At 57.7% G+C, this 26,217-nt stretch overlaps 1 protein-coding gene across 1 annotated transcript in view; it reads right to left on the reverse strand.

The window, feature by feature from the left end:
* Nucleotides 1–2,383: 2,383 nt before the first annotated feature.
* Nucleotides 2,384–26,217, reverse strand: part of LOC308635063 (rho guanine nucleotide exchange factor 10-like) — a gene marked incomplete at its 5' end in the record, with an annotated part of 28,311 nt that continues 4,477 nt past the window's right edge. Inside the window, 14 exon segments of the mRNA XM_081269324.1 lie at nt 2,384–3,818; nt 6,197–6,342; nt 7,719–7,889; nt 9,126–9,218; nt 10,435–10,551; nt 12,102–12,179; nt 12,181–12,282; nt 12,529–12,606; nt 17,997–18,165; nt 18,308–18,327; nt 18,542–18,736; nt 19,790–19,988; nt 20,789–20,970; nt 22,774–22,937. Coding sequence (XP_081125450.1) covers nt 3,641–3,818; nt 6,197–6,342; nt 7,719–7,889; nt 9,126–9,218; nt 10,435–10,551; nt 12,102–12,179; nt 12,181–12,282; nt 12,529–12,606; nt 17,997–18,165; nt 18,308–18,327; nt 18,542–18,736; nt 19,790–19,988; nt 20,789–20,970; nt 22,774–22,937 — 1,892 coding nt within the window. The 3' untranslated portion in view covers nt 2,384–3,640.

Here is a 26,217-nt window from a genome sequence, read left to right on the forward strand (position 1 = left end):
CCTCCCGACCCGGCCCCGCCAACATCCGCGGCGCCCTTGCCGGGCCGAACCGGCGCCGCTCCGCCCGGACCGCCGCTGAACGGAGCCCCAAAGAAAACAAAGGCTCGGGCTCCGCGACCTGCTCCGCCACGCCGGTCGTGGCCCGCTCCCCGCCCGGACCCCAACAAAGCCCGAACCGCTGCCTCGCGCCCCAGGCCTGGCTTACCCATCGGTCCCGCACGCTTCTTGCCGGAGGGGTAATCCTCCCCCAGGTCCAACCGGTGCCGCGTGGACATCTTCGCACTCTTCGAGCGGAGCGGTCCACACCGCGCAGCCGGAACCAGGAGCTAAAATGGCGGCGGCGACGAGGGCTGGGCCTGCGTGCGCGCTTCCGCAGCGTGCGTGCTGAGCGTGCGTGCGTGATGCACGCGCACGCCACCCAGAGGCGGGAACTGCGGTCCCGCCAGCCACAGGATTGGTCAGAATACGCACGCACCATCAGGGTGCTGCCAGCAGGTGTGGCAGAAAAGGGGGGCCTGCGCCCCGCAGGAGGGAAGGTGGAACCCAGCATGGAGTGTCCTCACCGGAGCCAGGGTCCCCCGCCAGCCACGCACCTGAGGAGAAGGAACGGCATCTTGAGGAGACGCCCAACTCCCGTGTCCACGGCACAGCATCACGACAGCCAGGACGTAGACGACCCAGGAGTCCACTGACAGGATAACGGGGAGAGGAAAAGTGCCATTTACGCGGCATGCTGCCAAGTCCCAAAGAAGAAGGGACATGCTGCCCATGAGGACGTGAAGGGACCCGAGTCAGTGAAGCACCACACGCAGCAAGAGGAACCCGGCCCTCTCCCATGTGAACGTCAGTCTCACCAGGAGGGCTTCCAGGGCTGAGGGACCCAGGAGGGACTTCTTCACGACGACATCGAGGGCTCCTGATGGCTCATGCCACATCCCGGGGGCACAATGAGGGCTCTACCACGTCCCGGGGGGACAGCGAGGGCTCTACCACGTCCCGGGGGGACAGCGAGGGCTCCGCCGCATCCCAGGCGGACAGCGAGGGCTCCACCACGTCCTGGAGGGACAGGAGGGCTCCACCACGTCCCGGAGGGACAGGAGGGTTCCACCACGTCCCAGGGGGACAGGAGGGCTCCACCGCGTCCCAGGGGGACAGGAGGGCTCCACCATGTCCTGGGGGCACATTGAGGGCTCTACCACATCCTGGGGGGACAGCGAGGGCTCCGCCGCATCCCAGGGGGACAGGAGGGCTCCACCACGTCCTGGGGGACAGGAGGGCTCCACCACGTCCTGGGGGACAGGAGGGCTCCACCACGTCCCGGGGGGACAGGAGGGCTCCACCACATCCCGGGGGGACAGCGAGGGCTCCGCCGCATCCCGGGGGGACAGGAGGGCTCCACCGCGTCCCGGGGGGACAGGAGGGCTCCACCGCGTCCCAGGGGGACAGGAGGGCTCCACCGCGTCCCAGGGGGACAGGAGGGCTCCACCGCGTCCCAGGGGGACAGGAGGGCTCCACCGCGTCCCAGGGGGACAGGAGGGCTCCACCGCGTCCCAGGGGGACAGGAGGGCTCCACCGCGTCCCAGGGGGACAGGAGGGCTCCACCGCGTCCCAGGGGGACAGGAGGGCTCCACCATGTCCTGGGGGCACATTGAGGGCTCTACCGCATCCCGGGGGGACAGCGAGGGCTCCGCCGCATCCCAGGGGGACAGGAGGGCTCCACCATGTCCTGGGGGACAGGAGGGCTCCGCCACATCCTGGGGGGACAGCGAGGGCTCCGCCGCATCCCGGGGGGACAGGAGGGCTCCACCGCGTCCCAGGGGGACAGGAGGGCTCCACCGCGTCCCAGGGGGACAGGAGGGCTCCACCGCGTCCCAGGGGGACAGGAGGGCTCCACCGCGTCCCAGGGGGACAGGAGGGCTCCACCGCGTCCAGGGGGACAGGAGGGCTCCACCATGTCCTGGGGGCACATTGAGGGCTCTACCACATCCTGGGGGGACACCGAGGGCTCCGCCGCATCCCAGGGGGACAGGAGGGCTCCACCATGTCCTGGGGGACAGGAGGGCTCCACCACATCCTGGGGGGACAGCGAGGGCTACCCTACACTCAGTGCCTCTACTCACACTGTGCGTGGCGGAAGGAAGGAAGACTCACAGCGACTCCGGGAATCAAATGCAAGACGGACACTTCCCAGGCCCTTCCTCCCAAGGTTTAGGAAGACAGACTCAATAAGCTGCTCTGTGCCCTTAACCCTGGTGACCCTCCCCTGTTCCAAGGTCAGCACAAGTCATAACACAAAGGTGAGGAAGGAAACGGAAGGTGGGGCCGGACGCTGTCTCGAATCACAGTCAGCGTGGGCTATTCAAACACAATAAGGCAAGCTCAGGTACAAACACAGGTTTTTGTTTTTTATTTTTTGGTAACCAGGACTAAACCCAAGGGCACTTAACCACCAAGCCATAACCCCAGCCCTTTTCATTTTTATTTTGAGACAGGGTCTCACAAAGTTGCTTAGGGCCTCACTTAGTTGCTGAAGCTGGCCTTGAACCTGTGATCCTCCTGCCTCAGCCTCCCAAGTCACTGGGATAACAGGCATGTGCCACTGTGCCAGGCACAAACGCATTCTAAAATGTTCACAAAACAGACATGGATAACTTCGATATTTCTAAATAATTTTAAATGATTTTAAAGACTGTTTTACGATACTCAATTTGCCCTTGAATAAATGTTAAGGAGTCATGCCAATCTGAAAAAGGATCTCTCCCCCACTCTCTTCCTCCCTGGTCCTCCTTCCTCTGCTCACCACCCCTCTGTGTGCATGTCACCTGAGAGCCAGCACCTCAGGGGACCTGCAACTCTAGTAACACTCCCAGAGCAGCCTGCTAGGCAGATGACCAACAAACAACATGAGGGGACAGCCAACCAGACCTGGAGCTCATCACTCCCACTCCCATCCATGTGCGGCCTCTCAGTGGCTCTCGGGCTGTGGAACCTGTGCACAGGGACTGACCCTGAGAGGTTATGGCTCAGCTGACAGGTAAGGGGTCTTCTCCAAGTTCTCCTGCTCTGTGTTCTCCTGGTTCCTCAGTCCAGGGGCAGAGGCCAACAAGTGAATAAACCTAGCCTTGCTTTAATTTTTAAAAGGAGGAGGAGGAAAGAATGACTTTGGAACTTGGGTCAAAATCCACAGCATGAACGACATTTAGTAAGAACAATCCGACTAGGCATGATGCTGGACGTTTCCACAGCCTCTAGTCATCGCGCCATAGTTCACCTGGACAAGTTCACAGACCAGCACTAACGTCACAGGGAAACCCAGGCAGAAGCATTGAGATGCTGGCCACAGCTGGAGTGTGCACAGTGGCCACAGGAGCAGGTCTGACCTGAGACTTCCTGCTGCCTGCAATTTGTGCCCATCTGGAGAGGAAGCCCCCTGCTCACGTGCTTCATGGAAGGGCGACCTAGCTGGGGTGGCCAAGTGCACCTCCAGGTGGCCAGGGCTCACACTGCAGGAGGCTGGACTACAGGTGCGACAAGTTCAGGGGCACGGCAGAAGCGTTCTGGACAGCTGTCCTACCAGACCCACCACTGAACCCTCGGGTGAGGCACGGGCGGACCCCAACCTGCAAGAACAGCAATGGGGTCACTCACGTGGCTTTGCATGAGGGACCACGGCCAGGCTCTCGGGCGCGTGTGTGGTGGGGCACCTGCCTTGGTGCCCTGTGCCGGGGCCATACTGGATCACGTCCGTGTACCCTAGAGGCACACTCCACTTCAGCAGGTACCTCTGGCTGGCTGGGGGGTGGCTCTCGTGGGAGGTGCTGGAAGACAAGAAGGCTGGTCTCAGGAGTGCTGTGCCTGGGGTTATCCTCAGACCTTTCACACCCCGGCTCAGAGAAGCAGAAATCCCAGCACCCGCTTCCCAGGAAGCCTCAGGGGCAGAGCAGGAGACCTGGAGATGAGGCGCTCAAGAACTCGAGAGAGATCCCTGGGAGAACAATCCACCAGACCCTGCTCCTACAGGTTCACAGTAACCACGTCCCTGCACTCCCCGACGCCAGCTGTGAGGTGCACAGGGAAACTCAGGAAAAGGTGTGACCCCACAATCCAACTCCTATCACAGCACGGGACAGAGGCAGAGAAGCATGTAAGGTAGGGGGCCAGGCAAGACCCACATGTGGGCAGCAGGAGCAGCCAAAGAGCAAGGGATGCCACTGGCATAAACCAAACGAAAGGATCTTCACTGCAGCAGAGAGATCACCAGACTCAGAATTAGGAGAGGACCCTGAGGAGCAACAGCAAGATGGCGAGGACTGCCTGGAACAGGGGCAAGGACAGGGAGGACCTGGGGAAGAGGGAAAGGATGACGGTGAGGACCCCGGGGAGCAGGAGTAAGGGTGACGGTGAGGACCCGGGGAGCGGGAGTAAGGGTGACGGTGAGGACCCGGGGTGCAGGAGTAAGGATGACGGTGAGGACCCGGGAGCAGGAGTAAGGGTGACGGTGAGGACCCCGGGAGCAGGAGTAAGGATGACGGTGGGGACCCCGGGGAGCAGGAGTAAGGGTGACGGTGAGGACCCCGGGGAGCAGGAGTAAGGGTGACGGTGAGGACCCCGGGGAGGAGTAAGGGTGACGGTGAGGACCCCGGGGAGCGGGAGTAAGGGTGACGGTGACGACCCCGGGGAGCGGGAGTAAGGGTGACGGTGAGGACCCCGGGGAGCGGGAGTAAGGGTGACGGTGAGGACCCCGGGGAGGAGTAAGGGTGACGGTGAGGACCCCGGGGAGCGGGAGTAAGGGTGACGGTGAGGACCCGGGGAGCGGGAGTAAGGGTGACGGTGAGGACCCGGGGAGCGGGAGTAAGGGTGACGGTGAGGACCCGGGGGGCGGGAGTAAGGGTGACGGTGAGGACCCCGGGGGGCGGGAGTAAGGGTGATGGTGAGGACCCCGGGGAGCGGGAGTAAGGGTGACGGTGAGGACCCGGGGAGCGGGAGTAAGGGTGACGGTGAGGACCCGGGGAGCGGGAGTAAGGGTGACGGTGACGACCCCGGGGAGTAGCATCAAGGACGGCAGTTCCTGGACACATAGGCACCAGCCACTCTTGCAGCCAGCTCTTGGGCCTCCTGGCCTTTGTCACACAGACCCTGCCAGGCGTCCGTGCCTGCCCTCATCCCCCTATGCTGACAAGCAGTCTGCGGCTTCTTAGAGAGGGTGCTTTTCAAAGTCCTTAGAAGGTGCACTGGGTTGGTGCACTGAGGCCTCCCCGACCTGGAGGTCCTCGTACCCAGCAGGGGTCCCCGCTCTTCTGGTCATGCAGCAGAGGGGGGCATCTGTGGGAGTGCTGGGGAGTGTCTCACGAGGCTCTGGGAGGAGGGGGCCTGCACGTTGTGCTACCCGACGTCCATGGTGCCAGTGCCCCAGTGGGCCCTGTCGTGCTAGAGGTACAGCACTGGCCTCCCATATCCTGCAAGTCTCACGACCAGCTCTGGCAAGCCGAAGGAGCTGGCTCCACTCTGCCAGGTCTTGTTCTGGAAAGCCCCAGGGAGGTCTAGTTACTCTCAAACCAGGGCCGCCTGCTCTGCCTGTGTGCAGCTTCTTGGATTTCCTCAACTTCTACACAGGCCACACTGCTTAACGTGGAAGAGCCTGCCAGGCACAGTGATGCACACCTGTAACCCCAGCGACCCAGGAGGCTGAGGCAGGAGGATGGCGAGGTCAAAGTGAGCCTCAGCAATTTAGTGAGGCCTTAAGCAATTTAGTGAAATATAAAAAGGGCTGAGGATGTGGCACCGTAGGTAAGCGCCCTGGTTCAATCCCTGGTCCAAAATAAAGAAATAAATACAAATAAAGCAGAGAACTACCAAAGCACCCCTCCATTTCTTACACTAAGCCTGATGTGCCCAAATTGAAGGCCAAAATGCATTCACAGAGAAGCAGCAGAGAAAAGAAGCATCTGAGCAACAACAGAGAACTCCAAGTACAGTGGCGGCTCCGAGGGCCTGGGTCCAGGGCCTGCTCCCCAGCACCGTCTGAGGAGCGGTTCCCAGGGTGTCACCCTCAGCCAGCAGGGCTCCCGGATTCGCTCCTGGCCCCCTCCCTCACAGCTCAGCCTGGGCGGGCAGTGACCCCAGGGGGGCAGAGCGGGGCACCTGGTGTCAGGCAGGCGCGGCCCAGCGCGGTGGCCAGCAGCAGGCCTGCTCTTACCGGGGGCTGGCCGTGGCACACATCAGCACGTCGTTGAGCATGAACAGCCGGCGCTCCTTGGTCTTGATGACTTCACCCCTGTCGTTGTAAACCGTCTCGATCACGTCATCAGACCGGATGAGGTACCGACTTCCACTGCCGAGGAGCTGTATGTTGAAATGACACCAGTTACCACTGAGTCCACCCAGAAAATGAAAGAGGACGAGGAAAGGTCTTCCAAACAGGAGGCTGCAGCATCAGGTCCACCCAGGTGTGGGGTGCGGGGCTCGAGGTGCGCCTCTCACAGACATCAGCTTCGCAGCTGCCCTCTATGGTGAAAGGAGCCCGCCTCCCTAGAGGCGCTGACGGGCCAAGGACGCAGCCTCCCGTTACCTGTCACCTGACACGACCCCCCTGAACCTGCTGCGCCCCTCACCCTCCACTCCGGAGCCGACACCCCTTGTCTTGCAGCACCAACAACCCGCAGGCGGCTCTTCGGCCGACTACTCCCCAGTGAGTGCCAGGGAGCACGCTGGTGAGCCTCTGAGCTCTCACAGGATGCCATGTTCTAGTCCCTGGGCCAGACAGGAGTCAGGCCTCTGCCAGCTTGTGCCAGCCGACGAGTGACAGGCCCCAGAGACGTCCACTTCCCATAGTTAGTCCACAGGGGCCCAGGGTCCTGGGACCAGGGGATCTGCCGCCCTCTCGAGCCTGAACCGAGGCCACTGCCTGGCTGTGCACAGGTGGTGCAGATGCCCGCCTCCCAGCTGGCCTCTCCCGAGAGCCCAGGAAGAGCCAGGCAGGTCTCACTGACGGCCACTCCACGGTGCCTGTGCCTGGCCTGGCTCACTCTGCCCACATGGATTCACATGTGCGAGAGCTGCAGGCCAGTGTGACGTCAGCTGACCACGTCAAGAACACGGCTGGTGCCTTCTCTCCTTCCTTATGAATATCCCAACGTGAGGCGCTTGAGGAACTGAGGAAATGGCCACTCAGACTGCATCCTGCGAAGTTCTCAGGGTCAGACCACTGACGGTCCTCACCACGCAGGAAACCACTCCCACTGAGGAAAAGTGGGCATCCTAGCCACCCTATGACGTGTGCTGACACAGATCCCACCACACACCTCCCGGGGCCGGGGGCCGGGGGCCGGGGCGGCTAACAACACAGGGAGAGGCACACTGCTGCAGGAAACCTGCTCGGCAGACATGAACCTGCATCTGCACCAGTCCTCACCACAGCCAGCTCGGACCTGCGGGGGGACGAAGGCACTGCTGTCCAGAACAGAACTCCGTGAAGCCAGAGAGCTGCTCAGGCCTTCCCGGGCGCTGGCCCAGCTGAGGAGCTCCCAAATCTAGGAACCCTTTCCCAAGAAGACTTGGAGACGGACAGACCACCAAGGTCTGCGTGAGGCCTCACCTCCGTCCCACCCGGAGACCTGAGCCCAGGGAAGGACCCCCGCCCCGTGGGGGGAGGGCTGAGGTGAGGGCCCGTCAGTGTGGAGCAGGAGCAGGTGCAGCGCAGGAGGAGCGAACGTCTCTACCTTGTCCAGGTACCTTTCGTTCACTGCTTTGGCGATCTGTCTGATCTCACAGTGCTGGTCCGCGTCCCTCTTCCTTTCGTTCAACTTCTCCGCTAAGGTTTCGAGCTCTGTCAGCGCCATCTGCAGGGGCAGCCTGTCGGGGTGTCCTTTGGATGTGTTCTTCAGCATGTCCTGGGAACAAGAGGTAAAAGGCAGACGGTCAGCACACACATGCTTCCAGCTGCTGTGCTCAACGGCACCACTCAGCAGGATGGGGGACGACAGTGTGGCCTCGGCTGGGAGAGGGCTGCAAGCCGAGTGAGCCTTGGGCAGCTCCTTTCACAACAGCAAATGGAGTGACTAGTGCAAAACACAGCGCTCTGCTGTCATCCCAGGGGCATGGGAGACTGAGGCAGGAGGAACGCAAGTTTGAGGCCAGCATCAGCAACTTAGCAAGAACCTAAGCAACCCAGCAAGGCCCTGTCTCTAAGTAAAATATAAAAAGGTTGTCTTAGAAACGGTCTCTACGAATGTGACCAAGTGGTTGGTGCCTTTCTCATCTAGAGCCTGGCACACCTACCCATGCACAGATGCGTCCTCAATAACCCTTTCCCCTGGGTTTCCCAGCAGTGGTGAGTGTGCAGCAGTGCCATGCGGTGCCCAGCAGGGCCAAGTGCCCAGCGCCTCCCAAACCTGCTCCGGACAGCAGAGCTCTCGGGGCGCGCACAGGCAGACCTGGCAGGCCTGCTGAGCCTCTCCCCCAACAGCACCGCCGGCTCTCACCCATGCCCCACCCTGGTCACTCCCACGATATCTCAAGTTCGCACTGCAGTCACATCTGTCTGTGGTCAGTGATTTCAATGTCACTATTGTCATTGTTCTGGGGCGCCGCGTACTGTGTCCACAGAGAACAGTGATCTAACAGCATCCATTCTGAGGGCTCCCCAGCTCTCCCCGCTCTGTGGCCTCCCCACCTCCTGGCACACACTCAATGAGACCCACAATGACCCTGCGGGGGCCAAGTGCTCGAGGGAAAGGAAGCACCCGCAACTCCCCTGTGACCAAAGTCGCGACTGAGCCTGGAGAGGAAGGCAGTCGGAGCAGACGGCTGGGTCTAACCCTCCTGCACCACAGCCAGACTGAGGACACAGAGGCGCAGCTCCCGTGAACACAGGGCGGTGAGGGGGCTGTCACCTGGGGGCTACAGGTGACTGTGTCCTGCCATTCCCCATGAAAAGTGCCTGAGAGCACCATCAGGAGACACTCAGCCACCCTCCAGGTGAGGCCCATCCGCTGGCAGGTGCCAGGGCCCTGCGACTGCCTGCAGACTGCAAGTCTCTTGCAGGGATCCCACGTGCCCTGCCCATCCTGCCACCAAATGGCACAGAGGGTGCTTCGGTGCACAATGTGAGAGTGGGCTAGCCTTACCTGGAGCAGGAGGATGAACTGCGGGAACCTCTGGATGGGCTTCATCATCAGGCTGTGGAGTGTGACCCTGTCGGGACTGCTCTCCTGGCTCTGCTGTGGGGAGAGCACGGCTCACTCCAGAGGCCAGCCACCTGCTGGGCTGCATTCCCATCACACAGATGGGGTGCCCCGACAGGTATCCAGACCTGCAGGCGGCCCTTACTCCAGGAGGAAAGACGTCCATCCACCTGTGAGAAACACTCCGTGCCCTCTTCTGGGGAGAGCCTGGGGCCACTGCTTTCCCAGAAGGGCCATGTTTTCCACTTAGGTGCCTGGCTCAGTCCTGGCCAGTCTGGCCCCAGGAGAGGATGCCCGCCTCTCTGCCGCTTGGAGCAGAAGAAGGTCCTGGTGCCCAAGGGTCACCTGGGCCCACCTCTCTGTGCCTCGCAGGAGATATCAACTGGGTTGGACCACTGACCAGCTGAGGCTGTGGGCAGTCCCGACTTGGGGCTGCACCTGGTGTCGTCAGCTCTCCCAGCATGGGCAGCCACACAGTGCCCTAGAGCATGGCTAGCTGTGCCACCCCAAGATGCAGGACAGCCAGCACACCCATCCGTGGTGCTGCGTGGCCTCCACACCACGGCCGACACCTCAGAGGCTGCAGCCACGTCCTCAGAGGAAGTGAGATGGCTACTCGTCACGCTTCTTCCCCCAAGAGACAGACACAGACAGCCTCGGGACTCGGCACTGCAGCCCCCCGCCTGGGCAACTGCGAAGGGCCACTCTGGCGATAAGGGAGGCGGGGACACTCGGCTTAGAGGACAGTGCTGTGCACGCGCCCTGGCCGCAGCCTCCTGCGTGGCTACCTGACCTCACTCCAGTGCCTGCTGGGGAACCACTGTCCACCATGCAAATCCAGAGTCAGCAGGGCCCGGCGCTTGCTCCAGCAGGCGCCAGGAGGCACAGGACCCCCACCCGGCCACATGGGGACTCTCCTCGGGGTCTGCCTTCCCAGGGCTCTGCTTGCCACCCTGACTCAGAGGGGCATCTCCAACCCAAAATCTTGCCTAGGCTTCCTTCACCCCAGGAAGGTGGCCAAGGCAGCTGTGGGAGCTGACCTTCATTGTCTGTCCACTGTATGCTTTCAAGGATGGACAAGAGTTACTTTCAAAAGCTACCTTTGAGGCCCAAAACCATAGCTAAGGCTCTGTGGGTACAGCCACCTCTGTTACAACTCCATGCCTGCAGGGCGGGGTCTGCAAAGGGCACCCTGAGTGCTTCCCCTGAACTCGCCTTCCACGGGCACCCAACCCCGGGGCCACGTGCTCACCTTCAGGAATTCCAGGAAAGCAGGCTTCGCGGCACAGGTCTTCTTGAGCAAGGCCACGGCTGTGCTGAAGTTGTTCACGTACTCGCTGTAGGCGTCCAGCACCATGGACTTGGAGAACTGTGGCAAGGGGGAGGGCGACACGTGGCGTCCAAGCACTGCCCCCCAGCCCAGGGTGGCCCTCCAGGCCTGCCAGGGTCCTGCGGCCTTCCCTCTGCCCACTGTGGAGCTCCCTGTGGCTGGCTGGCCTCACCTCCCCCACCTCCCCCTCTCAGTCCTTATTCTAAACTGTGCTGATCTGGGTTTCCACTGTGATGACCTCCCGCCCCACAGACGGCCCTCTCTGCTTCCTGCCTAGCTGCCCTTGCTGGACTCAACCTGCACTAGAGAGCAAGGATCACTAGGTGGTGGTCCAGCTCTCTGAGACACGGGCGTCCACCTTCCCCAGGAACACAGGGCAGGACAACAATGCTTCTCAGGCTCGGGTCCCCTACCCTGTGCGTTCATTTTCCTAAAGACACACACGTTTCAAGAAGCAGGTACAGTTGCCCCTGGCATCAATTCCAGAGACTTGAAAATCGTTCCATGTTCTTCCCTGAGGATCTGTGTGTCCTCAGAAAGTCAGCACCACAACCCCAGTAGGGACCAGGGTGACTGCTACTGAGAGAGGCAGGCTGCCACCTCAATGGCAGCTTACAAAAGGCCCCCACCTTAAAACAGGTTTCCAGGGTAAATCTGAAATAAATACAGAGCCCAGGCAGAAAACGTAAAGTAAGTATCCAGTATTCTTCTGTCTGCCATAAGGTTCTGTGAAGGGTATCGTGCGGATCTTTTGGTAAGAACTTGGTTTCCACATTATCTTCAAAACATCCTACAAAGAAAATCTGCCTTTCGCCATGAGAATAGCATTCGTTAAATAAGCACTTGAAAACTCCAAGCTTACACCCACTGGTAGCATCACTTTCTTAAACGATTACAGAAACCCCTTTGTTCTCTCCACAGCTTCTAGGTGGAGGCAGAAATCCAGCCAGCACATGACAGGGAAGACCCCACTAGGGCCGGGATAAAATGGCCCAAAGCTGCCCAGGCAGGAACTCAGCGCAGGGGTTTCTGGCAGCTGCTTCTCCTGCCAGGAAACGTCAATGAAGCTGTTGCAACATGACTTTCCTTGCTGTGCTGTGGGGCCCAGACCTGGACCTACACACATTGAGGACAACATCACGTGTCTTCCTACCACATGTGTTCTACCTTCCCAGGCCTGGGCGACTCTGAGCCCAGAAAGTAAGACGGAGGCAGGAGGGCCCAGCGAGAGGGCACTTCCTGACCCTCTGCAATGCCACCAACAAGTGGGTCCTCCTTCCGCAACTCACCAGCAGAGCCAGCGACGCTGGTGCGTCCAAGACCAACATGGCACGACCTCAAGCAGATCCAGGCACACCCTTTGCCTGACCCTCTCTGGCTCCCCCGGCCTCCCTGGAAGGCCCCTGGTTGTTCCCTTGAATGCACTGGGTCAGGGCACTGCCACCTCCGAACCGGGTCCTGTGGCTCTCCAGTGCTCTGGGGGCGCAGCCCTGATCCTACATGACGATGCCATGCATCCGTGGCCAAACAGCACACAAGGGGAAGGGGACTCGCACAAGCCCCAGGGCTTTGGGTAGCGGCTGGATTACCGAAGCCACAAAGACGTCGCCAATGGTCTCCACGGCATCCCACTCGGACACGCAGCTGGCCAGCGCGATCTGGAACATGGGAGTGGCACTGCAGGATCTCCCTGACCCGGTAGAACACCACCTTCCGCTTCCTGTCACTCAGGAGCCGCGGTTCCGTCTCCGACAGCAGCTTCTCATATTGCTGAAGCCACAGCAAGTGCAGCACAGACGGGTCGAGGGAGGGAAAGAACACCTGAGAATAGCTCAGCCAGTGACCCTGACTTCAAGACAGACAGCAGGACACCCGACGCCAGAACACAGACAACACTTCCAGAGTTTTCAAACTTGAATACTATGTGTTCATGAATATATAAAACTTACAGGTGCATGTAAAACATGTGTGATCAAAAGTACCTAAGTAAACAAGGGTGATAAAAACAAGTGGTACCTCCAGAATCCTCTTAAGAGCATCAACATAGTTCTTTTCACTTTCAACAATGGAACCCAGAATATATCTTCTCACAACCTATTAGAAATTTGGAAACAGAATGGGAGAAAATTGCTTCAGATACATACAAATAAACTTTAATACTAAGTTGAGATTTGTTGCTGAAAGTAAGTTTTTTTTTTTTTTTTTTGGTACCAGGGACTGAACTCAGGGGCACTCGACCACTGAGCCACATCCCCAGCCCTATTTTGTATTTTATTTAGAGGCAGGGTCTCACTGAGTTGCTTGGGGGCTTCACTATTGCTGAGGCTGGCTTTGAACTCGAGATCCTCCTGCCTCAGCCTCCTGAGCCACTGGGATTATAGGTGTGTGCTATCGTGCCTGGTTCCTAAGTTTTGTTTTTTAAATAGTAGGTACAGAAAACCTCCAAAATCCTCTTAAATATTTTAAATGTTTTGTTCAGTAGCATTACAGGTATAAAATTCCTCTATTAATATAATTGTATGACCTTTTAAGTCTCAAATTATAAACCATAACTACAGCAGGAAAAATAAAACCGTAGTACTAAAAACAGATAAAGTCACTAACGTAACAATAGTAAGCTGAATTAACAATTGTACTTCATGTGCCCAACGCCGTTAGATGATAGTTCGTGTATAATTAATTATAAAAAGCCAGTTGCAGTTTTGGTCAAACATTATTCCAAAGTCATGGGAACACAGAGAGCTTGCTGAGTGTGGAGGAACTGGTTCTGTGGTTTCCTTTCTGCCCAAAGACCCTGTGACCATGCAAAGGTCCCCCTGTGACGCCAGGTGTGCAGGGGAAGAGTCACTCCGGTCACAGAGGGTGCTTGCCTTCCCAAAGCTCACACATCTCCCTGCTCTGCCTCTCAGCACTGAAGCCCCAGGAGTGCAAACCTGGGCCTTGAGGTGCCTGCAAGAGGCTGACACCAACACCTGGCATGTCACCTGAGCACTGCAGCAGGAGTCGGCCCATGTGTGGAAAACCAGGCAGGGTGTCACAGCAGAGCTGCACCAGGGCCTGCGTGTGCATGCCCACGTACACACATGCCACACCTCACACAATGCACATGTTGCACCCTACACACATACACACATCATACTTCACAGTGCGCATGCCATCCCACATATGTGCACATGCTACACCTCACACACGTACATGCCACACATGTACAGCCACACCTAACATGTGTATACACACCTCACACCTCACATGTGCACACAAACGCAGATATCACGCCACACATGTAGATACACACCACAGGTGGATACACGCTACACCTCACACACTAGCCAAGGTCCAACTGAGTGATAGTGGCTGAGGGTGCTGCAGTGCCACCTGGTGGACAAAGAGCATTTTCCAGAGAGGAAACGCCTGCTGTTAAGATTCCAGAATAACCAAGATTCATGGAATCATCATTCTCTTTACAAAACAGACTACACATTTAATTCATAAAAATAAGAAAAACAAATCCTTCCAGAACACCTACGGAAAAGTATATGTTTCTTACAATACAGGTGTGGCTGGGGTTGGAGACAAACAGGACTGAGTAACCCAGTAGCCACAGCATGACCTTGACCTTGACCTTGGCTGGCTCACAGGCAAGGGCTGAGCAGACTTTTCATTCTAAAATGATCCTCACATCTTCAAATCTCCCCCATTCTTCCTTCCAAAACTCAGCCCCCACACACCATCTCAAGGGTCAGGCCCCCCGCGTGTGTGTGCATGTGCGTCCTGAGATGCTAGGAACACATGAGGTCAAGGTGCTGAACTGGTATGCGATATTAAAATGCAAGACCCAAAGCAATCTCCCAGATTCCATGCCACTGCAGGTAACGTCCACCTTCGTGGGCAGCTAGAATTGACATATCAAGTAACATGCCCAGATTGGGTGGGGGGACAAGAGAGGGTCCAGTGTCTTCCCAACAATGACCAATCCAAGTGTTAGGGTGTAAACAAGTCAAGATGGCGCCTGGCATTTTGCCAGAGGGAGTGGTTTGTGAAGTAACGCCATCGAGCCATTAAGTGTGGAGATTCCTTATTGGTTGACTGCTGTATCTAGTTTATGTTAATTAGATAAGCTGTGTGGAATGTACATATACCCCTCCCGTCCTACAACAAATGGCTCCCACTCCTGCTGTATCAATGTACACAAGTTGTTCGTCACCCCCCCAGTTACTTTGCTGCAGCCGGACTGCGGCAATCAAGGTCGAGGAAGAGAATGTGCAAAACAGAAGGAATAAACAAGGGGAAGTGGACCACCAAGGAGGGCAACTGACTTGAAGGACACAGGTCTGGTGGAGGAGCCAGACCAGGGAGGTTCTGGTCCAGTCCACAGCCACTCTGCTAGGCACAACATGCATGGGACAAGGAGGGTGACAGGCAGGACGCAGTGTCCTCAGAAACCAGTGGTCTTTTTCTGGAAATGAACAAGGGCTTCCTCCATCCCCGGAAGCAGGGGCGTAAAGTATGCTCAGCACACAGCCTTCCCAGCTAGTCATGTTACCTTTTTCCCATTTTTCAAAGGCGAAAAGAAAGGGAATTCAAAAGCACCCCCTCCAGTTTAACCTTTAAAGACAAAACTCCCGCGAAGAATGCAGCTAACAATAGCAAAATCGAACCATGGGAACCTGACTCTAAGAAGCAAGCTGAATGGAAAACACCGCATCCTAGTGCTGGAGGGCAGCAGCAGCCCAGACCCAGCTCTGGCCTTTAGAGCTGCCGTGCTGTGAGGGAGTGCCCAAAGCCCTTCCTCTGCATTATCTCTGTTGGGTGTGTGGGAGACCCCCCTTCTGAGACATCATGGAATCCTTTACCCTTCCCCCTCCTCTCCAAAGGGCGCCAAGCCAAGAGCACCAAATTCAGGTCTCCTTGACCAATCCCCACAGGATCCAGTGTCTGCTCGCTGAGTCACCCTGCCAATCAGCACCAGCCACGTCCCCTATGCCACCCTTCTTAAGCCAAAGCTTGTGTAGGCAGAAGCTCTCTCCTCTGTCCTCTTCCTCTTCTTTCTCTCCTCTCTCTACCCTTTCTCTTTCTCTCTTCCTGTGCTCTCTTTCTCTCTGCCTCTCCATTTCTTCCCCTTTGGGTTGAATTTCCGTCTCGCCTTCCAATCTCCCTAGTTCTTCCTGCATGGCCAGGAAGACCTCATTAGCTACTAGCACTGCCATTTCACAAAGAGCAGAGAATGGGCTCCAAGGCAGCATGGGGTCCTTGCTTAGCATCTGGATGGCCATCTTTTTTCTTAATATTTATTTTTTAGTTGTAGTTGGACACAATATTTTTATTTCATTCATATATTTCTATGTGGTGCTGAGGATCGAACCCAGGGTCTCCCATGTGCAAGGCGGGTGCTCTACTGCTGAGCCACAACCCCAGCCCCTGGATGGCCATCTTAAAGAAAAAGTGTCACTTTCCTGCCCAAGGGCGTTTCTGAGAAAGGCTCACCACTCCCTCATACCAACCCCATACTTGACCTTCTCCCCCATCCCTCTCCACTCCCCCATGAAAGTCCCAGAACCCAAGCCTGTTTTGCATCTCTCCTGTAGAGATGGCCTTTATTGTCAACTGTGACAAATCAACTCTCCAGTGTATGTCTGCCTGGCCTCCATCTTTCATTTCTCATTTACCGTCTCGCTCCTCCTTTCCCTTCAGTAAGTGCCTCACTGGACCAAATGAGGAGCTCCATCCCAGTGGCAGACCTGGGGGTTGGACAAGCCTTGGCAGGACACTACTGTGACAGGGGTTCACTTGATGCTTTGACTATATCCCTTGGGGCTTTGAAACTTAAGTATTTTTTTCTTTTTCCCTAAATTTCTCCTCCCTGATCTTCTTTTCCCTGGTCTTCTCCCTGATCCTCTCCTCCTAATGTCATTTTCTCTGAATCTCCTCTATAAAGCCTCCTGTTCCTGCACATAGGCAGAATCACAGCCTTTGGAACAGGATTGGCATGGGGGCCAAGGACCTAGCTTTGCTCTGAACCTTTCAAAACCGAGGGCTCCAGGGAATCGCTGTTCAGCTAGGACAGCTGAATGGCCAGGAGCTGGGGTTGCTGGGCCAGTGCCCTCCGGCCTGCAGTGGCCTCCGCTGCTGAGTCCTACACACACCTAGAGTGGGACATCATCCTGGACCCCATGCATGGTACAGGAAGTAGACAGGCAGGGGTGTAGGAGCCTCCACTCACACAAGCCCTGCAGACCTAGTCTGCAAACCCGGAGTCACACACACTTGCTGTCCGTTCATAGCCTGCTCTTCTCTTGGCCACTCTTCTCTCCCTCCCCAGTTCCTCTCCGCTCCCCCAAACCCCCCCCGCCCTGTTCCTCTCCGATCCCCCAACCCCCCCCATCCCTCACTCCCCCCCCACCCCGTTCCTCTCCACTCCCCCAACCTCCCCCGTACCTCTCGGCTTCCCGGGTCTCCTCCAACCCTCTCTGCTGCCCCGGCCTCCCCCACCCTCCCCCACCCTCTCTGTTCCCCTGGCCTCACCCTTCCTCTCCGCTCCCTCAGCCTCCCCCTCGGTACTAGGGAAACGTCAACCTGCCTTTCGGGCAGAAAATTGACAGCTCCTAGGTATCCTTTTTAACTTTTAAAAAACTCTTGACCATCCCGCTTAGCATCTTTATGTTGCCTTCCTTGCCTGTCACCGACACATCACCTGTCGATGTTGTTTAGTCACTCTCTCCGTCTATACACTGGTCCATCTCTCACTCACCCCTGACCCTAACTGTCCGTCTGTCATCCATCCATCTGCCCTTCACCTATCCAGCCGTCATCCCTGGTTCTTGTATCCATCACCCACCCATCAGCCATCTATCTGTCCACTCATCTCTCCATCTGTCCATGGTCTGCACCATGCTACAACGTGGAACAGAAAAGAACTCAAAAGAACTTGGAAAAGAACTCAAACCCCGTCCAAAAGTTCATGCCCTGCCCGTAAATCCCCTCAAACTCTGTGGCATTATTCTTGCTTTTTAAGTTCTCTTTTCCCTTCACCCAAAGATGACCAGATAGAAACCACTAATTTTTTTTTTCTCCCTTTGCCATCTATGATCAATTTTAAGACATGAGGATTATTCCAGTAGCTCCTGAAAACTGTTTTCATCTTAATTGTGGCTCCTGTGAACATATACTGACTTTACCACATCACAGACTGGCTCTTTGTAAAAGGACCACAACAACACAAACTTGTAAGAGTTGTTGCTGCAAAGACTGCAATTACTACACATTCCTCAAAATTCCACAAGAGATGGCATTCAGAACACTTCAGGACAAAGTAACCTGACGGAGACTGCGGTAAGACCTGGGACCCCCTGGGAGGGCCCTGGTGTGTGCAGCTGGGGACCAAAGGCAGGCAGTGGCGACTGAGTGGACAGAGGGCAGGGTGCCAGGACAGCAGGCACCCACCCACCAGCGCGTGAACACTCGAGTGTCTTCCCGTGTGTGGATACAGCCATCCAGGAAACAGGTGCTCCAGACCCGTCAGGGCCGCGGAGCTCCACGGCCCTCCCACAGCCCAACCCTGGTGTCCGTGCAGGGAGGACTCCCTCGGACGTCAGTGACCCGGCCTGCAGCTCACTGCCAGCACGCCATACTGTGTCCAGGGTCCCAAGGCAAGACCTAGGAAAACGCGAAAATCTGACCCAGTGAAGAGGTACCAGAATCCCGCCGAGACAGCTGCATGCTTGGCTTGTGACTGTCCCCACAGGAAAACCACCAGGAGCCTGTCCACACAACCACTGTGCAGGCTCAGGAAACTCACCGGGGTCCCTGGCCACTGTCCTGTGTAGGAAAGGGCATGAGATGGGGGGACAGCACAGAGGGGGGGGAATGGCGGCCCCACTGGGGGAGAGCACGGAGTCGGCTGCCCAGAGCCCTCCTTTACTGTCTTCTGCTTACTGTGTGTGCCCCTGTGGTGACCTGGGGACTCTCAGCCTAGCAGTGAGGGACCCCTCCACTTGAGGGGGCAGGTTGGGGTAGCTGGGCTGACCCAAACCTCTCCAGCAAGAAGGGCCAGCTCCAGGACCGCGGAGGCCAAGGAACTTGGGTCACATGGCACAAGTTCGGGGTCCTGACCTTGAGATAGGAGGGACTTGGTCCTGATGAAGGAGCGGCCCCTCTTCACCGCGGCTCTCGTCTTCTCCAGCCCGTCCTTGGTGCCCTCCCTGGCCGCCTTCATGAGCTTCTGCATCTGCAGGGAGAGAGGGAGTGGGTGAGGAGGCACCCAGGACTTGGGCCGCTGGGCTGGGCGTTTTAAAAGAGTACTGTCAAGTAGGCTGGCTTGAGGCGGTGCCCGAGTGTGTATGGCTCTGTGGCTTTTTCTATCTCATTTATCTGTAAAAATGAAAGGTAAACAGGGACCTGGGACAGCGCCCGCCCTGCTGCGGCCTCTGAACGCCAGACCTCACTCTACCCCTCTCACTCAGACAGAGCTCGGCAGAGCCCCTGGCACTGAAGCCACAGAGGCCAAGCTGGCCAAGGCACGCCCGGCACCACGCGGCGGGACGGCCCACTGCACTCACGCGGCTCCAACCTCCTGCGTTCTCCGCAGGGCCCTTCCTGAGATGCCCATGAGCAGGCATGGTCAGCTTCTTAGCGGTGCCTCTATAATGGTCACCAGACCCCTCCAGAGCATGGAGCCAAAGGCAAGGTGGTCAGGCGGTGGTAGACACGTGGGGAAGAAGTGAGGGACAAGTAGTCACTCGACATCCCCTAAGGCAACTGCCAACAGCACTCAGGAGCCCTGGGCTCGTGCTGGGACTGACTTCCACCCTGAAGACCTGACGCTTGAGGGACTGGCCAGTGCCTGCTCAACGTCCTCTTTCCGAGTACACCCAAGTGGCCCTTCAGGGGACCAGACGGCCCCATGCAGCCCACGGCCCCACCTCTGCCCCCTTCATGTGACAGGGCACTGCGGTGAGCTGGCAGCCCTGAAGGGTTCTCCCCAAGGCCCCGGGCTCCTTCCTATGGGCACCTCTGGCTGCCATCCAACATGCTCACCCCAGTCTGTGAGACACACCCACAGGCACCCAGACTCCAGCTCCCAGCCTGAACTGGGCCATTCTCTCCAACTACCAAAACACGGAAGCCACTCTAGCCCGCTGCACGCCTGCACAACAGTGGACCATCCACGGCTGGCCAGCCTACGTGGCTGGGTGGCTTCTCACACATGCCTCTGCCCCTCACCCTGGGGGGCCTCACATCCACTCACTGCAGGTCCCTCTAGGTCCTGCTCCTTCCTCACCCCAGAGCTGGGCGGCTCCCTGCACCTGGTGCCCAGCCTGACCATGTGTGAAGCTGAGGATGGCTGCTGGACAGGACAGCCCCATGCTGGGTGGCAAAGCAGCGTGGCCTGGGGCTCATCCCTGGCCATATCCCTGCCCAGGCCTCCTGGCTCTGCAGGATTTTCTTCTTCCTGAATGAAAGTTGTCCACCGGGTCTGGTTTCACGTCTTCTGATCCAAGCTCGGCTAAGTGGGCTACTCTGCACTGCACCCCTTCCCCAGGGCCTGGGACCCCTAGGAGGCCCTGGAGGCAACCCACCATCCCAGACCTGCCACCCTGGCTCTGCTCGGTCCTGTGGAGTCAACCAGAAGGGCCTCCTGCCGCTAAGGGCTATTCAGGGAAGGACACGTCACGCACAGCGCAGGGTCAAGATGCGGTTGAGGGGAATTACTTGACAGTGCTCTTTTAAAACACATCCAAAGAACTGACCTTTGCAGTGTCCACACCCAGCAGTTCTGAAACGTCTTGGCCTGGGAGCTATTCTTTACTCCCTTAAAAACTGTCGTTATGAGTATTCTTTGTGGTGCTGGGGCCTCGTGGGTGCTAAGCATGTGCCCTACCACTGAGCTACGCCCCAGCCCTTCCAAGCCAAAGGAGACTCCTAGGAGCATGAGTTTATCTGGGTTTTATTAACAGAAAGTGACTGCAGCAGAAATTAAAACTGAGAATCTCCGACTACTTTTATTAATTTTTAAAAAATAAACCCACGACACATCATCTTCAATGTCGTATTTATGGGAAACTCCTATATTATCCAAACCGCACAGCAAGGGCCTGTCTTGCCCTTGGGGAGATCTGTGCCTCTGACCCGCTGCCTGGCACACAGGCTCAACACCACCCTTGCAGACCTCCTGCGGCTCCCGTTGCTCACGAGGCAAGGAGTGTAGAAGGCACACAGAGGCCAGCATCGAAACCAGAGGTGCCATGTGCACCCGAACACTGCTCCAGCCCAGTGGTACAGAGGCCGGGTGCCCGGTGGTCTGCGGGCAGCATCTCTGGCCATGGTTGGGAAGAGCCACACTACCTTGCGCTGGCGCCTGCGCTGCAGCTGCCGCCCCTCCATGGTGCCCACCATGCTCGCCACCAAGCCTCTCACCTTCTCCTCACAGTGCGCCTTTAAACGGGTGAGGTCATGGGAAAGCTGTGGCATAAAGAGACACAGCTTCAAAACAGGCCCTGCCTGCACAGGGCACCTCAGGGCGAAGGACACTGGCCCCTCTCCTGGGCCCAGCCCTGCTGATGGAGAGGTGAAGGTCTGTGTGCCGGAGACTCCACCAGAGGACACTGCCCTGGCCACCAAGGTGGCAAGTGCACCACACACCCATCAGCACCCGACGTCACTCAGCAGCACCTGGGAGGACAGCCGTGGCCTGGGCAGCACCAGGCCTCTGCATCAGCCCCCACACGGGAACGCTGCCTGTAGGACTGCCTCCACGCCGCTCCGGGCTCTCACTGACCGGCTGGGCTGGGCTCTTTTGCACTGACCAGCATCTCAAATGCACACCCCCAAGCCCTCTGCTCCTCTGGGGGCGTTTCTCATGTCCACCAGAGAAACTGTGACCGTGTTTAACAAAAGCCTGAGATGCCTCCTGACTCCCACCACTCATCGTTTTACTCTGGCAGTTTTAAAATATAAACTCATAGGCTAGAGACCTGATCTGCCTGTGCACACCCCACCTGGTACTCCTGGCAGGAAACCCAGTTTGGCTGCCTCGCAGGGCTCCACGTCCACAGGCCAGGCCCGTGCGGCCCTGCATGCTCCTCCAAGCAGGGAAGGGCTGCCCAGTCACTGCACCCTCTCTGACATCCTTGCTGGTGTGCTGGGGGCTCAAGTGGGAACACAGTCCCCTCGGAGGGCAGAGTGGTCGCGTGATGCCCAACAGGCCCAGCTGCCACATAAGCCACAGGACAGAACCAAGTGTTTCCCTCATGTGCTCCAGGCCACCTTGAATGCTACACCCGAGAACTGCTCTTGAAACCTCAGCTGCCGTCAGGAAGGTCTGACCCAGCCCCCTGCTGCCCCGGTGTCTAGAAGGAGCCTGGTAACAAACCTGAGCAGCTGAGCTGACCACGCTCACAACTCGAGTTCAGAGAACACATCAGCTCCAAGCAGCCCTGTAACCTGCCAGCCACAGAGACGGGAACCGCATCTGGAATGTGGCCTCTGGTTGTGGGGTCACTGGGGAGCGGGACAAACCTGGCCACGGCCACTAGTCACAGGACAAAGGTGTCCGGCCTCAGAGCAGGGCTGCCTGTGGCCTGCCTGTGACCACACCCTGGTCTGTGGGACTGGACACACTGGTACCCAGAGACCCTCCCACACCTGGCCAGAAGACCCCCACCAACAAAAACTGGGCCCCCACCCATGGTAAAGGCCTCAATGCAGAGGAGCCTCGGGGAGGAGGCTGCAGCCACGCACAGCCCCACCATCTCTGGAGTTCACTCCTGGAGGGTTCCAAGTTCCTCCCTGGACCCCACCTGTAGGATTTCCACAAAAACATTTAAAGTTCTCCTTAGGAAAATGTGGTCTCAGGCCGCCTGGGGCGCCGGGACTCATCCCTCCACACGTCCAGAGTCTTTCTGCCTGTGGGGAGACACGGGCTCTCAGGACTCCACTGAAGGACACAGAGCGGCACCCGTCAGGCCACCGGCTGCGTGGGCCTGGCACACCCAGCAAGCAGGAGCCACAGAGCACCACCAGGACCCACACAACGCCTGGACAGGGAGCCTGCCTGGGGTCCTTTCAGCGATGGAGCTTAAGAAGGTGTAATGTCCCAATTACCTATGATCATTCACCCCACGCAAAGATACCTCATGTTCTCCCCAAACTGAATGTCGAGGTCTTAAAAACAATCCCATAAGTGCCCTGTGAATAAAATCCACATCTCACAGCCCGTGCATGTGCTGATGGGGGGACAGCCACCCAAGCCAGACCCACACCTACCTGCTTCTTGTGGCTGCTGCGCAGGAAGGGCCTGGGGACTCCGTTCCTGCATTCTGAGTCACTCTGCTCTTCGTAGCTTTCAAATTCACTCGAACTCCACCCATACTCCAGAGAACTGTTTCCACCTTCATCTCCGTTCTCCACGTCGTCATAAATCATTTCATCTGAGTGCACAAACACCAAGACAACATTACAATGGAGAGGCAGCACACCAGCCTGGCCGTGATTTTACCTCGCCATCTAGCCCAGGGGCGGGACACATCCCAGTGCCCGACACGCTTCTTGGAAAGGCGCCACTTAGCGGCTCCTCCACTGGGCAGCTCCTCGGTGGTTCTCATAGGTCCCCAACCCCATCCGTTTCCCAGGGATGTTGCTCTGTGGGAGCCCCCACAATGACACCAAGTAACTTGTTAGCAACAGCAAACTTTCCGTGAAGGAAAGTCACAGGGAAGTACAGACAGCATAGAAAGATGACAGACAGCTCGATGATGGGCAGATGGCAGGTGGGCAGAGAGACGGCAGATGCTGGCTGGGTGGCTAGGAGGAGGGGTGACAAACAGCTGCTGATTTCCTCTACGCAGATGAAATACTGAAGCACCGACACAGGTGCTCCCCCGCAGTGGTGGCCGCTGGCTCCAGGACGTCCTCAGACCCCAAACACATGCCTTCCTGATCCCAACTGTGCGTCTCGGGGGCACACGTGGCTCTGCATGAGGCTGAAGTTTACCAAGGACAAAGGACGGAAGGCAGCCTTCTGCTTAGATGGTCACCTAAGGGCAGTCTACCTGGAAGATGGCATTTCCTGCATCAAGACAAATCCGCATCTCTACGACCTCTACCACGCAACCTCAGTCCTTCACTGTGGCAAAACCTGGAGTAAGAACCCTGAACAGGAGGAACACACTCCTCAGGGGGAAGGCGGCGTCTGCCTCTGCTGGAAATGGCCACTTTAAATCCCTGGAAGTTCCAGATCCTCCCCCAGGGCTCCTTCGCCTCCCACAGGTCAGGGCTTGCCCCGCTGGAGGGTGGATGACGACGTGAACATCTACCCTCTGCAATTCCTGGGTTCCGACTCACGGTTTCCAAAACTGAGGACTGAACCCAGCCCCCATAGCGCCTGCTCGCCCGTCCCTCCAGCCGCAGCCCAGGGCCTGCTGGGCCACAAGTCCAGGAGGGATCTAGGTATACACAGCAGCTGCACAGCTTGAGGAGCCGGCAGGGGGTGGCCTCTGTGGCTCCAAGATTCTGCTGAGCCCCTCAGTGCCCTCCCACATGCTGACCAGGCCAACGCCACCAGGCAGACTCTAGGAGGAACCTGGGCGCAAGGGCAGCTGTCCTAGAGGCATGAGGCGCCTGGCCCCTGGGACTCGGAGTCCAAGGAGGGAGTCTCCGAGCTCACTGCATCGGCTTCATTCAGAGACACGGGAGCGTGGAACTCTGAACGGGTGAAAAGGCACAGGGTGGCGGGCACGCCTGCTGCCTACCCAGACACCTGCCCGGAGGCCTCACTGGTCTCACTAGAGGCAGAAGTGACTGCTGACCATTTAGCTGACCAGCCTCGGTCCTCCAGGTCAGCACAGGTCACTCCTGCTGGTGCTGTCCCGAAGGACACGGGCACCACCAGCGCTGACCCGTGCCCGTGGCTGGACACTGCCCAGTCCACACTCAGCCTGTCTGGGCTCATCTGCGCTGTGCTTCCTGAGCCTCCCCACCTCTTGCCCTTTACCAGTCGGGCTGGGCCCTGGGCCATGAGTTTCTGGAGGTCCACCTGCGGGGGCCACAGGTTCTCAAGCATGGCCTGACTGTTCATGCCAAGCCTCACGTGTGGGCACCGCATCCCCACTGCCATGGCGTCAGCAGGTGGTCCTGAGGGCAGAGTTCTCAGCATGCGATCAGGGCCCTTCGTAGGGAGACCCAGGGGCAGCCTGCCTCCTCCGCAGAGGACGCAGGGAGAAGGCAGAGTGCAACCAGGGAGGGGGCCCTGACACCAACCTGCACACAAGCGATGCCTCGGGTCTCTAAGACACCTAGGCTACTGCACTCTGTCACAGTGGCCCAAAGGGCTGAAACAGACGTGAGCCACTACCCAGGAAATACCAAGTGTTCTTCAAAACCTCGAGGGCCCGCAGGACACTCGAGGCAAAGAGCATCAGCTCCAGTGGGCAGCATGATCCTGGCCAGGGAAGTGTCATGCTGACCTCAGAGGACCATCAGGAACAAGATACTTCCAGACCTTGAAAGAGACACGAAGACACTTGGCTCCCACAGCCACAAGGTTTGGGGAAGGTTTGTGAGCAGAATTTCCTTGCAAAGGAGAACCAGGGCAGTTGGTCCCTGAGCATCAACTCTCTGCAGTGCTATCCTCACAAAGGGGGCACGGGCAACCAGGACCACAGCCATCCCTGGCAGCCACCTCCTGGCAGACCCAGGGCACAGGCTACCTGGCAGGGCCAGTGACCCTACCAGGTAGATGAGCTGGCCTGTAGGCAGTGAGCTGGGGCCCCCCCTTATTTGCACTTACATAAATCACCTGCTCCAGGCAATTGCCCTTATCAAGAGGCCCAGGTGGGACTGTTGGCCTGCAGGGGAATCCCGAGAGGGGCACAGCTCCTCCTGGGGTGGACAGGCCCCAGGCACTCCAGAAATGGATGAACTAATGAGTATCCGACACTCCACCTCTGAGAAGTCTGACGGATTTCAGGAACACATTCCTGGTCAGGCTGGGAAAGGCCCCTTCTCCTGTAGTCTTCCCCACAGCCACTGAAGTGCGTTTTCCCTCACCCTGTAGAAAGGACCCGACTCCCAGGACACACCCACCAGGCTAAGTGGGATTCTGCTTATTTCTGGGACACCACTGGACTCATTTCCTGTCTTATCTGGGACACCCAGATTTCGAGGGAGGGGTTTGCAAGTTTACACTACATCTTGAGTTTAGAGCCTCACCCGTCTGCCATCACAGGAACAGGGTGCACTGGAGGGTCGCTCGTTCCTGCAGCTCATGGGCCAGCTCTGTGTCTGGGGACTGTTCTGCATGTGAGCCAAGCCATGGATTCAGCATCCTCGATTATTGCAGATTAATGCTTTCAATTTCAGATACAGCTGACTCTTACAGAAAAACGTAACTTAAGGGTTTTAATTTATCGAGGAAAAGCTATGGCTTCTTCAAATACATGCTGCACCTACACTCTGGGTCTTCTACAGTCTTCCCCCTGCTCCCCTTCTCCGCTTCTCCCCCTGAGGGCACCACCAGGGCGGGCCTGTCTCTACTTTTCCAAGGACTGCCTGGGCTCTGCTGAAACCCTGCTGCTGTGTCATTCTGTTTTATCACTTTCCGGTATCTTCTTTCCTCCCTCCCACCATCCTTAGTGTACTCTGCTGTCTGTTCTCGTGACTGGACTGTACCCAGACTCAGGACTTTGCAATCCATTTTTAACATATGCTATT

Source organism: Spermophilus citellus, assembly GCF_964194105.1.
Source record: "Spermophilus citellus genome assembly, chromosome: 16".
Classification (NCBI taxonomy): Eukaryota; Metazoa; Chordata; class Mammalia; order Rodentia; family Sciuridae; genus Spermophilus; species Spermophilus citellus.